Source organism: Xyrauchen texanus, chromosome 34 (assembly GCF_025860055.1).
Source record: "Xyrauchen texanus isolate HMW12.3.18 chromosome 34, RBS_HiC_50CHRs, whole genome shotgun sequence".
NCBI lineage: Eukaryota > Metazoa > Chordata > Actinopteri > Cypriniformes > Catostomidae > Xyrauchen > Xyrauchen texanus.
In genome coordinates, this window is record NC_068309.1 from 2908507 (window position 1) to 2924589 (window position 16083).

Consider the following 16083-nt stretch of genomic DNA (forward strand, 5'->3'; position numbering starts at 1 on the left):
ACATGTAGTATGCAGTATGCATGCAGTACGCATGCAGTATACATGTAGTGTGAAGTATGCATGTAGTGTGCAGTATGCGTGCAGTATGCATGCAGTATGCAGTATACATGCAGTGTGCAGTATGCATGCAGTACACATGCAGTGTGCAGTATACATGTAGTATGCCGTATGCATGCAATATGCAGTACACATGCAGTATGCAGTATACATGTAGTATGCCGTATGCATGCAATATGCTGTATACATGTAGTGTGCAGTATGCATGTAGTATGTGTGTAGTATGCAGTACGCATGTAACATGCAGTTTACATTTAGTATGCCGTATACATGTAGTATGCAGCATGTATGCAATATGCAGTATACATGTAGTATGCAGTATGCATGCAGTACGCATGCAGTATACATGTAGTGTGAAGTATGCATGTAGTGTGCAGTATGCGTGCAGTATGCATGCAGTATGCAGTATACATGCAGTGTGCAGTATGCATGCAGTACACATGCAGTGTGCAGTATACATGTAGTATGCCGTATGCATGCAATATGCAGTACACATGCAGTATGCAGTATACATGTAGTATGCCGTATGCATGCAATATGCTGTATACATGTAGTGTGCAGAATGCAGTATGCATGTAGTATGCAGTATGCATGCAGTACACATGCAGTATGCAGTATACATGTAGTATGCCGTATGCATGCAATATGCAGTATACATGTAGTGTGCAGTATGCAGGTAGTATGCAGTATGCATGCAGTACACATGCAGTATGCAGTATACATGTAGTATGCCGTATGCATGCAATATGCAGTATACATGTAGTGTGCAGTATGCAGGTAGTATGCAGTATGCATGCAGTACACATGCAGTATGCAGTATACATGTAGTGTGCAGTATGCAGGTAGTATGCAGTATGCATGCAGTACACATGCAGTATGCAGTATACATGTAGTATGCCGTATGCATGCAATATGCAGTACACATGCAGTGTGCAGTATACATGTAGTATGCCGTATGCATGCAATATGCAGTATACATGTAGTGTGCAGTATACATGTAGTGTGCAGTATACATATAGTGTGCAGTATAATAGTACTCCATTCTGATCGTCTGATATTTTTACACAATATTGGATAAAATGCACATTTATTTCTGAGATTATACCTGATTGAAAACGCAACAATGTAGCAATTAAGCACTGTCTAATGCAAACACTATATTTAAAGAATAATATGCAGTATGCAGTGTGGATTGTGTAGTATGCAGTGCACTAGTACTCAAAATAACTGTAAGGGATGATAACTGGAGGCCATGAAATTAAACACATTTGTATTGAAACCGGTCCAGAAAATGTCAATCAATAGAAATTATTTTTCGCCTAGAAAACTGGGGCTATTTTATTAGGATTTCCTCCCTTGTGCCATTCTTGTAATGACACTGACGCACATTTAACCCCTCAGTTCTAATTTTCCCAATGCATGAAAGACGACCATGATGGCATGATCGTTTTCTCGACAGGTTTCGTGAGAATCACCAATGTGACCGCTAACCCTAACGTTCAGCACTGCATGAAGTTTACCGTGTTCGAGGCCTCTAACTGGCAGAACCCTTTCCAGTCCTCATGCGGGGGCACGCCGGGCGCTGGCGGGAGGTCTGATGTCTGGTGGAATGATGCCAGCTGACTCCAGGGCATCAGGGATGGGGGATGGAGGGGGAGAAGAGGGCTGTGAAAGGAGAGGAACCCTGTGCCAGGATCAGCCTGTTCTCTGGGCAACAAAGGGCGGCACACATTCAGCCAGTGCCATGCCAACGGTAGGCCAGAGACGGTGCCGTTGTCAGCGAGGAGGAACTCAAGGGGAGGTGCTGTTCCTGAACAATGTGCCAGGCAGAGAGACAGCAGCCAACCAGAGATGTGTGCCTGAAAGAAACACGGACAGACAGAAGACACGAGAGAGAGAGAGAGAGAGAGAGAGAGAGAGAGAGAGAGAGATGGAGGTTGCGTTGGCAATATTGTAAATGATAATCATGCCCAACTTCATGGCTTCCTTGACTCTTCACAGATTAGAGAGGAACATAAAGTGTGTGTGTTCATACTGTAGAGGCTCGGGGTGGGCAAGCAACAAGCAATGCCCGAGCAAAACATGTCACACTGACAACCAGTCAGAACACCATAGCAGCCGCATGGCACTGCCCTGGCAACCTTTAAAAACAGACTTGTTTTTATATCGAATCTGAGCTCGACTCTGTAGGCGAATGTGGTTTCAAAACCGCCCGTCCATTTTGTTGACTCATGTTCCTGATGGAGAAAGCAGCCATGCACTGACCGCTAACTCAGTCCAGAACCCTCCTTTCATGCCGTTATTAAATTACTGACCATGTTTCATGCCAGTCCAACATCTCTCTCTCTCTCTCTCTCTCTCGCTCAAACTCAAGTGAGCTTTATTGGCATGACCGTACACAGTGTACAATGTTGCCAAAGCATTGAGTAATAAACATATTACAAACATATAAAAAAAACATGTAAATGTCAATCTCAGTTGACTCCGTGTCTGAGACCGTCAATTGAGCACGTTACCGTGGAGACGTAGCGCATGTGGAGGCTTCACGCTATTCTCTGCGGCATCCACGCACAACTCACCACATGCCCCACCGAGAGCGAGAACCACATTATAGCGACCACGAGGAGGTTACCCCATGTGACTCTACCCTCCCTAGCAACCGGGTCAATTTGGTTGCTAAGGAGACCTGGCTGGAGTCACTTGCCCCACAGAGAGCGAGAACCACATGATAGCGCCCACGAGGAGGTTACCCCATGTGACTCTACCCTCCCTAGCAACCGGGCCAATTTGGTTGCTAAGGAGACCTGGCTGGAGTCTCTCAGCACAAGCCCCACCGAAAGCGGGAACCACATTATAGCGACCACGAGGAGGTTACCCCATGTGACTCTACCCTGTGTGTGGGCACAGTGAGTATGGAGGGTTGGTTTTTAATTGGTAAGGTAACTTATTTACTGAGTGTTTGAATTGCGTAGATTAAAAGTTTTGTAAAAAGTCAACAAAAAAAAAAAAAAAAGTATCTCATTCACTTGCTCTTTTACACACACACACAAATTATATATATAATTTCCCCCCAATAAACTATTTATTTTCATGTTGAATATTTTTTTGCAGAAATGTGTGACCCAAAAATGCATTTTGTAATTTGAGCATCTATATTACATGCATGCACTTTTCCACATTTCCTTCTCATAAATAGGCAAAATAATTCATTTTTAATAGGCCTTCTTGAGTTTTAATTATATTCCCCACACGAAATAGAATAAAAACTGAAAGAGAATTATAATATTCCAGATCAACTTTGATTAACGATGATTTTTGAATGGATTTACAGATTTACAGGTTGAGGATTTTCAATTTGAATCATTTTTATTCGCTTTAGTAAAATACAGCGGCGTCTGCTGCCACCCAGCGGCCGGATCATGAACAGCAGCGAGTATTTATCAGAAATACACTTGACAAAACATTACATTTACATACATGTTGCATAAAGTCATTTAAAACACTATAATTCATTTTTGTAGGAATTAATTTTACAAAAGAGCATCTGTATGAATGACTAACAACACCTCGTCTGTTATTTCTTATTTGTAAATTAATAAATGAACGCAACAGAGGAACAGACAGACAGCAGTACTCACATGCCTTTGAAAAAGGATCGACTTTATTTACAGGAGAATTTCCGTGAGGATTACAGATAAAAATGATTTCTTATACATGGCCTCATTGAGACAAAGCTGTGTCCTCTCTCTCTCTCTCTCTCTCTCTCTCTCTCTCTCTCTCTCTCTCTCTCTCTCTCTCTCTCTCTCTCTCTCACACACACACACACACACACACACATTGATGGCGAGCTGAGGGACCATTCCAGTGCTCAGTAGTGTGTGTCTGTCTCTGTGTGTGTGTGTGTGTCTGTCTCTGTGTGTGTGTGTGTGTCTGTCTCTGTGTGTGTGTGTGAGTGTGTGGACGTTGCCCAGTCATGTTGGCAGAGAGAGACGCTCGTAAAGAGATGCAGCAATATGTTGTGTTGTCTTTTCCTCTTCAGTGACTTTCTCCCTTCTTCCCCACAACCTGCATTAAACACACACACACACACACACACACACACACACACACACACACACACACACGCGCACACAGACACACACGTGCACACAGACAGACGCACGCACGGACAGGCGCACGCATGCACACGCGCAGACAGACAGACGCAGGCACAGATGCACACGCGCAGACGCACACAGACAGAAACACACACGCAATCGCACACAAACAGACGCACACAGACAGAAACACACACGCAATCGCACACAAACAGACGCACACAGACAGAAACACACACGCAATCGCACACAAACAGACGCACACAGACAGAAACACACACGCAATCGCACACAAACAGACGCACACACATACAGACACACACAAAGACAGACAGACAGACACACACAAAGACAGACAGACACACACAAAGACAGACAGACACACACACACACGCAATACAAACAAGAACAAAAATAAACCCAACAAAATTTAACTTCCAAACTGTATTTCAGAATAAAACTGTATTTGTAATAATTGTTTTATCATCCATCAGGACTTGGTTAGAAGAGGAAATATTAGGGAAACGTGTTTCTGATCATCTCTGCATGTGACATAAAAACAGAAATAAAACATTTGAACATCAAACTGTAATAGGCCGAATGAGATTTGGAGGCGGAGCTCTCACCCGTTTGAAGTCGCTCATGTTTGTCGCCTGGACAGGGGTTCCGATAAACGTCAAATAGTTCACTTTTGTGGTCTCCTCGTCACCTTGGTTCGACTTAATGAATAACTGAAAATAAGAACGAGTGGAAAATAAGTAACGGCATTCGTTTACATTCAGTCACACAGAATTTTAGTCACCATTCGCTTTCATCGTTTCATCTCCCTTTATGTTCCACAGAACTCTGGAACAACATGAGGGTGAGTAAATAACGTCTAGGGTCATTTTTGGCTGATGCCGATTTTAACCCAAAAGAATATTGGCCGAAATGATCATAGCATGATGCTTGCTCACATTTGACATGTTTGTACTGTATATACCGTAATTTCCGGACTATAAGCTGCAACTTTTTTCCCACGCTTTGAACCTCGCGGCTTATACAATGACGCGGCCAATATATGGATTTTTCCCGCTTTCAAAATTTATATAAAAAAAAAAAAACATTCTGTGACGTGCTCAGTTTTTTTGGCGGCGTGAAGCTTTCATTAGACCAATGAAATTGCCGAACGGGTTAAGGTCAAAACAACTTTTTTTGTTTACAGTTTAGATTAAATCGAGCGCGCTCACACTTCCCATCATTCTGATTACGGTAGTAATTTTGTCACCCTCACCATGGCAAAGACATGGAGAAACGCATATGATGCTGCTTTCAAGTTCAGCTCTGTGGCTGCTGCCTTTTTATGCCGCTCTCCCCATGCTTACTGAAATTAGACACCGGTGTTAGACATAATTTAGCTCAGGTGTAACGCCCGTTTCACACATCCTCCGTGTGCAGTGCGTATACGGTACAGGAGCAGCACGCGCTACAGTGCTTTCACATATGTTGCGTTTGCAGTGCGCTACTGATCCACAGTTTCTGTGTGCCACAAAATCAAAAATGTGTAAGGAATTTTGATTTTAAACCCAAACGTTAAATTTGAGATTGTTTAAGGCATTGAAACAGTATGAAAATTGATTTTAATCATTGTGATTCTTTGTTTTACATGTAGTTCGAGTTGAAGAAAAGCTATCGCGCTGTATCTGTTGCTAAGAAGGAGAAGAACGAGACGCATTTGCGTTCACTCTGTCTTTTTTTAGGGTAAAAAATCATATAGGATGGCATTTTGCAACTTTTGGGACTATAATCATTCTTTTTTGTTTTCTTGCCCCTGTAATTTAGTAACTGTAGAACACATTAACTGAAATTATGCGTATATGATGAAATGATTACAGTTTCTTGTCAATCTATGTCCATTTTAATGTGAACAATGCGCTGCCACTTTAATTCAGTGCGGTGCAGCACAGCAAAAATAGACTCGGTGCGTAAACGATCGCTGCACTGCTGTATACGCACCGCAACTGGAACGGATCGACGGACTGCATCAGCGTGCAGTGTAAAAGCTCTAACCTGTTAACATGGGTACGGAAAAAATTACGCACCGCATACGCACTGCAAACGGAGTATGTGTGAAACGGGCGTAAGCGCCCTTACCGCTTTTTTCTCCCGGACGGGCGCTTGACCACGCCCCCGCTGCCACACCGTGTTTCGTTAAAGCCTGAATAAAGTTCATTTGTTTCAATGTACCGGTAGGCACCTGCGGCTAATAGACAGGTGCGGCTTATTTATGTTCAAAATAATATTTTATTTAAAAATCAGTGGGTGCGGCTTATATTCAGGTGCGCTCAATAGTCCGGAAATTACGGTAATCACAATATATCACAATTCATATAATGCATATGTTCCACAGAGATGTGAACGGCATCATGGAAAAATAAAGTTACTAAAGGAACAAAATGCCCTTTTTAAGTTCTATAATGGTGTAACGGATAATGCCATCCAGACCGCTAGAGGGCGCCGCTTGCTTACACAATGCTGACAGTTCTGATTGCAGTCTATTTTTAAATGCAGCATTTCAAGCTTTCGTAATCACACAAGACCATATTGCAATTTCAATCTTTTCGCATATCCCAATTAAGCTGGGGTCAGAGCGCAGGGTCAGCCATGGTACGGTGTCCTTAGAGCAGATAGGGTAAAGGGCCTTGATCAATGGCCCAACAGAGGCATCATGGTGGTGTTGGGGCTTGAACCCCTGACCTTCAGGTCAGTAACCCACAGTCTTGACCACCAAGCCACCACTGCCCCTTGAACATTGGGTTGCATACCATTGTCTCAGAAGTCAAAGTTTGCCTGTGTATCTCAGCGAGTATTGACGCTGACTATCACCCCTGGAGTCGCGAGTTTGAATCCGGGGCGTGCTGAGTGACTCCATCCAGGTCTCCTTAGCAACCAAATTGGCCCGGTTGCTAGGGAGGGTAGAGTCACATGGGGTAACCTCCTCGTGGTGGTGATTAGTGGTTCTCTCAATGGGGCGTGTGCTGAGTGACTCCAGTCAGGTCTCCTTAGCAACCAAATTGGCCCGGTTGCTAGGGAGGGTAGAGTCACATGGGGTAACCTCCTCGTGGTGGTGATTAGTGGTTCTCTCAATGGGGCGTGTGGTGAGTTGTGTGTGGATCGTGGAGAGTAGCATGAGCCTCCACATGCTGTGAGTCTCCGCGGTCATGCACAACGAGTCACATGATCAGATGCGCGGATTGATGGTCTCAGACGCAACCGAGACTCGTCCTCCGCCACCCGGATTGAGTAACCACGCCACCACGAGGACCTACTCAGTCGTGAGAATCGGGCGTTTCAAAATAGATGCTGTGTGAACTGTTCCTTTAAATGTCTGAACGTTTGCAGTATTGTGCGTTTAACGAACGTACCGTCACGCTGTTGACGTTCTGAAACTTGACGTATCTGAGCGGGATCAGTCCGTCGTCTTTGTAGTCTTCCTCTGACAGATCGAGCGTCTGTGTGGCTTCGCTTCTCTCAGCGTCATCAAAACCCATCGAACGAGGAAGATTAATGAAGATCTTCACACTCTTTGGAGCTTGAGCTGAGAACAGAGCGGCACACGGATCAAGAGACGTGAACATTTATTACACAAGCAAAACGTCTGACTACATGCACGAGAGACAGAGATGTCGTCTCACCGAGCTCAACAGACTGCAGTTTCATGGAGTAGAGTTTGACAGGTTGATTGAACGCCATCGTGATCAGCAGCTGCAAACAGAAACAAAATAAACAATCGAAATATAAACAATCGAGATCATATTTGCACATTGTGTACAGTAAAACTAAACCTGAAAGTAACACTGACATTACATCCACTTTCACATCACAGTTTTACTTTCAGTTGACCATCAGGTGCAGTAGAGAGCATGACCTCTCCGTCACACATCTCTGATGTGCAGATGTGGTCACACGCTCCGCACTAACTGAACCGTCTCACGTGTCTCACCTGTTCATCGCAGTCTGACTCCAGGTAAGACGAGTCCTTGATTAAGCAGTTATCAAACCCACAGTCATCGCTCTCATTGAGACATTCACAGCCCATTTTACTCACAAACGGCATCAGGTCCATCTGAACACACAACACACAAGAATTGCACTCTACACTACAAAAACAACACAATCAAAATTGCACTTAAAGGGACAGTACAACCAAAAATGCCATCTCAGACGTGTGTGACTTTCTTTCTTCTGCGGAACACAAATGAAGATTTGTATTAAAACATCTCAGTTCTGTAGGTCCATACAATGCAAGTGAACGTTGGCCAGAACTTTGAAGCACCAAAAAGCACATAAAAGGAAGCATACAGGTAATCCAGTGGTTTAATCCATGTCTTCAGAAGCATATGATAGGTGTGATAAATTATACTAAAATTATCCTCCCTACCCAACCAGTGGCGATATGCACAAAGAAAGTGAATCGGCAAAAAAAATATACAAGTATGTGAAAGTGGAGATTTATAGTTAAAAAGGACTTCAATGTTGATCTGTTTCTCCCTCATACTGATCATATCACTTCAGAAGACATGGATTAAATCACTGGATTGCTTTTATGCTGCATTTGTATGCCTTTTTGAGCTTAAAAAGTTTCATTCGCTTGCACTGTATGGACCTGCAGAGCTGAGATATTCTTCTAAAAACCTTCATTTGTGTTCTGTAGAAGAAAGTCACACATCTGGAATGGCATGAGGGTGGGTAAATGGTGAGATGATTTTTGGGTGAACTACTGAATCATCACATAAAACTCAAGCTGCCTCACTCACTCTCTTCAATGTTGTTTCACATGCTTACTACCCCCCCTAGTGGCAGTCACGGTGAACTGTTTTGCTCGCAATGGATTTTATTAATTAGGGAGAACGGTTTACCTCAGAAAGACATTACCGTGTGTGATTTAGTTGAGCAGATGGATGAATTTACTGAAATTCATGGTTAATATTCTCTCAGTATATATTATTAATAGTATTAGTTATTATTCATATTGTTTTCATAGTTACTGTTATGACAATTACAAGCAGCAACATCCATAATTCAGCAAACAGGAAACAGAAACTCATAGATGTGGTTTCACATGTGCAGAAATAAATGACACGTGTACATACTTAAATCACAAAGGTTTTTGTGCCACATTTGCAACGTAAACAATAGTTTCTTACGTCTACATTCATCATTGATCAAAATACAGAAGCAGCAGGCTTTAAGAATAAAGTTAGGACAGAAACCGTTGATATTTCTTACTTCGCGCTGATAGCTTTGAACAAATACATCACTTCCTGTCGAGCGGTCACATACGAACTCACACAAGGATGACCGATAGTGTATTTATTCGATATCGAATGTGTTGGAAAAGGTCGATAACTGATTAATCGGATCAATTTATAAAATGTCAAAATAAAAATGTATACTTTTGTTTCTACGACCAAAGAGTCCAAAACGGATAAAATCCCCAGATGAAGTTTGATCAACCAGAAATCCAACAATGACCAGAAAGAAATGAAGGTTTGGTGCATAACGTGGGACTTTTCATTATTAACAAGCCCGAAACACAAATTTATTCTTATAAAAGGAATATTATTATTTTCCCCTTTTCTCCCAATTTGGAACGCCCAATTCCCAATACTTAGCAGGTCCTCGTGGTGGCGCGGTTACTCAGTTGCCTCCGCTTCTAAGACCGTCAATCGGCGCATCTTATCATGTGACTTGTTGTGCATGACCGCGGAGACTGACAGCATGTGGAGGCTCATGCTACTCTCCACGATCCACACACAACTCACCACACACCCCATTGAGAGAACCACTAATCACCACCACGAGGAGGTTACCCCATGTGACTCTACCCTCCCTAGCAACCGGGACAATTTGGTTGCTAAGGAGACCTGGCTGGAGTCACTCAGGACACTGGATTCGAACTCGGACTCCAGGTGGGATAGTCAGCGTCAATACTAGCTGAAGTACCCAACAAGAATATTATTATTCTTACTCTTATTTATCTATCAGCATATATATCAGATTTTTGTCAATAACCGATGGTTCCAAAACGAAACCGATTCATCTGTAAAACTCATATATCGGTCTACCTCCAATTCCAACGCAGCCGAAGCTCAAATCGGGTCCAAAAATGCCACATCCAGAGATGGACATAACTCCACGCAGCCCCTCCACGCAACCCCTGCGGTCTATCGTCTGTCATTTCTCAGCTTCAGCCTCAGAGCAAATGATTATATTTACATGATGAAAGGACTCACGTAGCCTTTGGGAATATCAGAGTCTTCGTTGCTCCCGGGATCGTTTTCCACATGCTGTTTGATTTTCTCCTCCAGTCCGGAAGCGTCTGCGCCCTGATACTGGTCCACGCGCACTTTGTTTCGGAAAAACAGGAAGGTCGGCGTTGCTGAGATATTATTGGCTGCAGCTGTTGCCTGAGAGATGGAAAAAGGAGGAGTCAGCGGGGTTAAGACTCATTCAAAAGCACTTGTTCTCATGATCTCTCTCTCTCTCTCTCTCTCTCTCACCTGACAGACGTGCACGTCCACTTCCAGAAACACAACGTGAGGATATTTGTTGCTCAACATGTTGAACGCTGGAGTTATTCTAACACAAGGACGACACCTGAGAGAACACCATCAACACAAAGCGACACATAAAGAGACAGAAATAAAACAAGCGTTAAATTACTGGACACAACATATTAGAGGTAGACCGATATATCGGTTTTACTGATTAATCGGTTACTTTTGGGCAATATCAGTTATCGGTAAAAATCTATACAGATAGTTGCATACAGAGTACTGTGGCAGTACCATAGTACAGGGGTGTTATTGCATGGTAATGCCATGTACTTTGATATATGCTATGGTACATATCCACAGACCATGATATTACTATGTTATTTTGATCAATGGTATATGTATAGTGTTATACTATAGTATTTTAGTAAATATGATAAGCTCGGTGCTGGTTCTATTCTCCTCAGCTCAGTCTGTGTTCCTCGGTTCGGCCGCAGCGGCCTCACACACACTCACCCGCTCATGGTGAACTTCACCACGGCCAGCCGGGATCCTGCGCCGCTCAGCTCCGCCTGGAACTCTGAGTCCGTCCCGATCACCTTCACCCCGACCATGACTCTCAAACACGGGTGATCGCTCACTGATCAGCGCGATGAATCACCTGAAATCGATCCGATTGATCAGAAACACTGAGGAGATCCGCGAGGAACAACACTTCAGCCAGATCACACTTCCTGTGTAATGACGATAACGACGGCAGGCAGATTGACCAATCACAGAAGAGGAAAGACAAAAAAGGGGCGGTGTCCAGTGAGAGTCACCACGAAAACCGTCTTGTAATGTCGCAAAGCAGAGCAACAAGCGTTACCAACTGTCGTAACGTGTCTTGCATAGTTTTGTATGTATTTATTTGCTTATATTAATTATCCTCACTGATGCTCACCTTGTGTTTTTTATGTCATTAAAAGAATATTCCTGTTTCAATACGAGTTAATCTCAATCGACAGCATTGAGGCATAATGTTGATTATCACAAAATAATTTCACCTCGTCCCTCCTCTGTGTTCCAGTGAGACCCTTACAATGGAAGTCAATGGGGCCAAATTTTGGAGGGTTTGAAGTCAGAAATGTGGAGTTTATAATTTTTTTTAAAGCCCTTACATTAATTCTTCTTTTAAAACGTGTGCATTATTTGAGCTGGAAATTTTTTGAAATTCTCGTTTTTTGGGGTCATTTTAGGGTTTTTGGTGTTACATCGTCATGGCAACAAAGTTGTAAAATTGGATATAACTTTACACAGATGCAGTTAGTAAATGATTTATCACACTCAAATTATGTTACCACACATATTGTTTATGTATTGTGCCTATACTTTTGAAACAGTATTTTAATGTTTATGGATTGGCTCCACACATCCATTATAAGTAAGCGACTCTCTGTAACTTGAGATTTTTTGCTTTTTTTAAAGAAAAGGAGGGACGAGTCGAAATAATTTTTTGTGGTAATCAACATTATGCTACAAATGCTGTCGATTGAGCTAAACTTGTAATGAACCCGGAATATTCTTTTAAGATTATTTATTGTAACGTGAATTTATTAAAAGTCGTTATCCTTCATTTTACTGTCAATAATAATTAAACCAAATCAGCAAACTTTTAAAGTGCAAAAAAAAAAATATACAAAATACAGTAGTAAATTGACAATAAAAATAAACAAAATAAAAAAGATTAAATATATTTAATTATTTAAATTATTTATAATTTATTCAGTAATAAATAACAGATTTTAAATTATTATTAAAATTAATAAAATAACTATATATATATATTATAATTTCAAAACGGAAGAGACGCTGTTTGTGACAGCAGAACTTCACCGAGGCTAGATTTGTAAGAGTAAAAAAACGGAATAACATGATGTATATATTTTATAAATTTTCTTAGTGTGTCTGCTGGAGCACATTTGAAAACATGCCCAGGATCGGGGCGTTGCTACGTGGTGGCCATATATATATATATAATATTATATTTATAGATCAGTGTTTTTTTTTTTTTTTTATTTTATTTATTTTTTTTTGCTTGAACAACAGTTACAAAACTTGAACAAATAAAATTAAATAAATAATAATAATAATAATAAAATAAAAATAAAAGGGCCAGGGTCAAGTATACAAAAATATATAAGATACAAAAAACGGTATAATAAACCAAACAGATATTAAAAGGCTTTGACAATTCACAAAATCATAAATGTATTCAATAAATGAATGGTTTTAACAGCTTTTTTGTTTGTACTGTCCTTAATAGAAACCATATAATGTTCTAATTCTTTCAATACCACAGAAATTTATAGATCAGTGTGCATGAACCTCTGTGTAGAGGTGTGACGTCATATAACGACTGTTGCAGTGTATGGGATCAAAATCTCGCAAAAAAAAAAAAAAGGATCAAAATCTCGCCAAATATATTGCGGTCACGGATCCAAAAATAATAATCTCAGATAAAAAAAAATTATAAGCGCAAAAGTGCAGTAAAAGTGCAGATCAAAATAATAACAAACATGAATCGAAAATATATACACATTTAAAATATGCTACAAAAAATTAAAGCAAAGTCATCAGAATTACAAACAAAATCATGTTTTTCTTGGTTATATTACTGGTTTTTATGCTCTCTGACAATTTTGCTCATATTTTCATTTTTTTGTATGCTTACGCTGTATTCTTTGCTTTTGTTTCCAAGTTCTGTGCTTTACTTGGTTTTACAAAACTTGTGAGTAGAGTTTTATGTAAATCAGGGGGCGTTTTGCATCCCTATTTGTCCACTAGTTCTTGATCGACAGCTCCTCCTCTAGCCAATCATTGGAAGAGGGGAGGTGACGTCACTCCTATGCGACTCCGACGACTGCCGCTCAATATTATGTTATTTGAGGTTGATCAAGTCAGGTATTATTATATTGGAAGATGTTATACAAACATAATTTTCCCTCCACATAGTTGCTGTTTATGGAATAATAGGTGTATCCTCATTAATAGAAAATCGGTGTTTTTTCGTGATTGGATGGATAAAGGTGCCTGGTCTGTACACGTTATGGATGGGGAAGGGGATTTTCTCGGGCTTGGCGCAATTAGTTAAATGTGCATTGTGTTATTCACCTGTGATACCAAGACTGAGTACTTTAATAATGTCTGGTTTCAGTTTTATCGAGGAGAGTTGTAATAATAAGGTATGTTTCTTTCCTCCCCTCTTCTACCGAAGGCTAAAGAGGTTCAGTTTAAAATGATTAATGACATCTATCCTTATAATGAGTTCCTCAGACATAGATTTAATATGGACTCAGTGCATCTTCTGTGAAGCAGACATCGAGTCGTTGCAACAGTTATTTTACTCGTGCAAATTGGGGATGACCTTCGTGTTTAAGTTTGAAATATGTAATTCCTGACTTTGATTTTAAATCTATAAAATATGGGGTCTTTTTTCTCAATGGTGATTAATTTGGTGAATTTTTGGTTAATAATATTGTAGTTTTGGCCAATTACTTCATACATAAATCTAGATTTTTAAAGAATCCTCCCATCCTCATGCATGAATTGGCAAGGAAATGATCCTTAAAATGTATGCATAATAAAAAAGCCCTTAAATTGTCAACTTTTGGAGACATATTTTGATAATTAATGTTTACTGTGGCTTCATTGTATTTTCATTCAAGCTATAAAAAAAAATAATTTGAGGTTGACACGCCACTTGTGTCTGTTTTGAGTATTTTCTGCAGCTTTAGGAAACAATGTGTTGTCCGTTTAGGTCATTATCATAGTCCGTTAACACATGTATTTAGTTTAGGCATTTCAGGCAAATCTAAAAACAAAAACAAGGCTGTGTTGGTGTGGATGTTTGATGCATGTTTGTACTACCTGTACCTGTACTTTTCCATGTATTGAAATCCAGATCCCGACACCAAGGCCTATTACAATACTGATGAATATAGAAATGTTTACATATAATTTAACATATATTTTTTATATCACAAATAGAAAAGGTGCATGTGGCAGGGCGGAGGGCGTGGCCGGGTCGTGATCCTACACACCTGGTCCCGTATTAGGCTAATTATGCCTCCGTGAGGGTTAAAGGTCAACTTCGGGGGATCGTGCGGGAGAAAGAGATCGTTTATGGACATGTCCGTCATGTGCGTTTGTGTCTTCTTTTAAGTTTATCATTAAACTATTATTTATATTGAAAAGCCGGTTCTCGCCTCCTCCTTTCCATTGATCCCTTTACAGTGTACATTATTGCTGAAAGAAGCTACTTGTAGGCGTGCCAACGATGCCAACGTAGGATCAGTACATAACGGCACATTCGGCAACATGGAAAAGCAGATCAAGTTGGGTTCTGAACTCGCGACTATATTAGTACAGCTAGTAAAAACATGCATCAAACATTCACAAATTGATAGCTGTAGTCTGTAGAATTTACAGAATTTCTGTCTGTTGAATTTGCTTTTGTTACAGCATGTCACAGTCAGTTGTGAATTTTTTTTGGCCACCCCAGTAAAATCACTGGGTCTCACCTGGCCACCCTTGAAAAAACGTTCTGGCTACGCCCCTGCCCAGAATCAAAACTTTATTGATTTCATTAGTGTGCTGAACCCAATGGCCGGTGTGTGTTTTTGAGACCATGTTTTGGAGGTGCCATATATTTTTTTGTGTGACTAAAAGCAGATGTTACATTTTTATTTAAAATGATTTTAAAATGTATTTATTTGAATGTCTCTTTTTTCAGGTTTTGTTTGTGATGTCATTGGATTTCGTAGTGCTTCTCAACACATTGTCTACTCTGAAACGACTCTTTACAGTGTTGTGTTGTTATTCACCTGCCTTGTTGGGCTGCAGTAAGACTCCACAAAAATGCCTTTCCTATCCATGACAAGCATCATAATTAAACTCATTAAACTCTGGTGCATTTTTTGGCAGCCGCCTGCAATTTTCCACATTCAAATTTAAAAGTTTATTTAAATTTATTCCACTAGATGGCAGGAAGCAATATAATTTCTTTATCACTTTCCTCATATCATATTCGGAAATGTAGGTGGCACACTTTACCCCTCACAGATGTGCTCGTCCATAGACATTCAGTCTAATTTTCAGTTCAAGCACCACCCTCATTGTTTCACTGAATATCTCGGCCTCTGAGTGGACTACAAGCTCAATCTAGGTGTGTTAGAAGGAGGAGGGCGTGGCCGGGCTGTGAGGGTGGATGGCCAGTGCTGAGTTAATTTATCAGTGGGAGCCAGAGATAAAAGAGAGACAGAGATGCCAGTTCAGGAGAGAGAGAGAGACGCGCAGCACGTGTGTGTGTGTGTGTGTGTGTGTGTTTATGTTGATTTTATGTTGTTTTCATT

General features: G+C 40.8%; 1 protein-coding gene across 1 annotated transcript; it reads right to left on the reverse strand.

The window, feature by feature from the left end:
- Positions 1 to 3669: 3669 nt before the first annotated feature.
- Positions 3670 to 11447, reverse strand: LOC127627843 (thioredoxin-like protein 1). The gene is made up of 8 exons (XM_052104440.1): positions 11207 to 11447; positions 10697 to 10793; positions 10430 to 10603; positions 8137 to 8259; positions 7829 to 7898; positions 7559 to 7731; positions 4781 to 4885; positions 3670 to 4122 (listed from the first exon to the last, which is right to left on the reverse strand). Exons 1-8 carry the CDS (start codon positions 11302 to 11304, stop codon positions 4093 to 4095), a joined length of 870 nt encoding a protein of 289 aa, XP_051960400.1. The 5' UTR covers positions 11305 to 11447; the 3' UTR covers positions 3670 to 4092.
- Positions 11448 to 16083: the final 4636 nt, after the last annotated feature.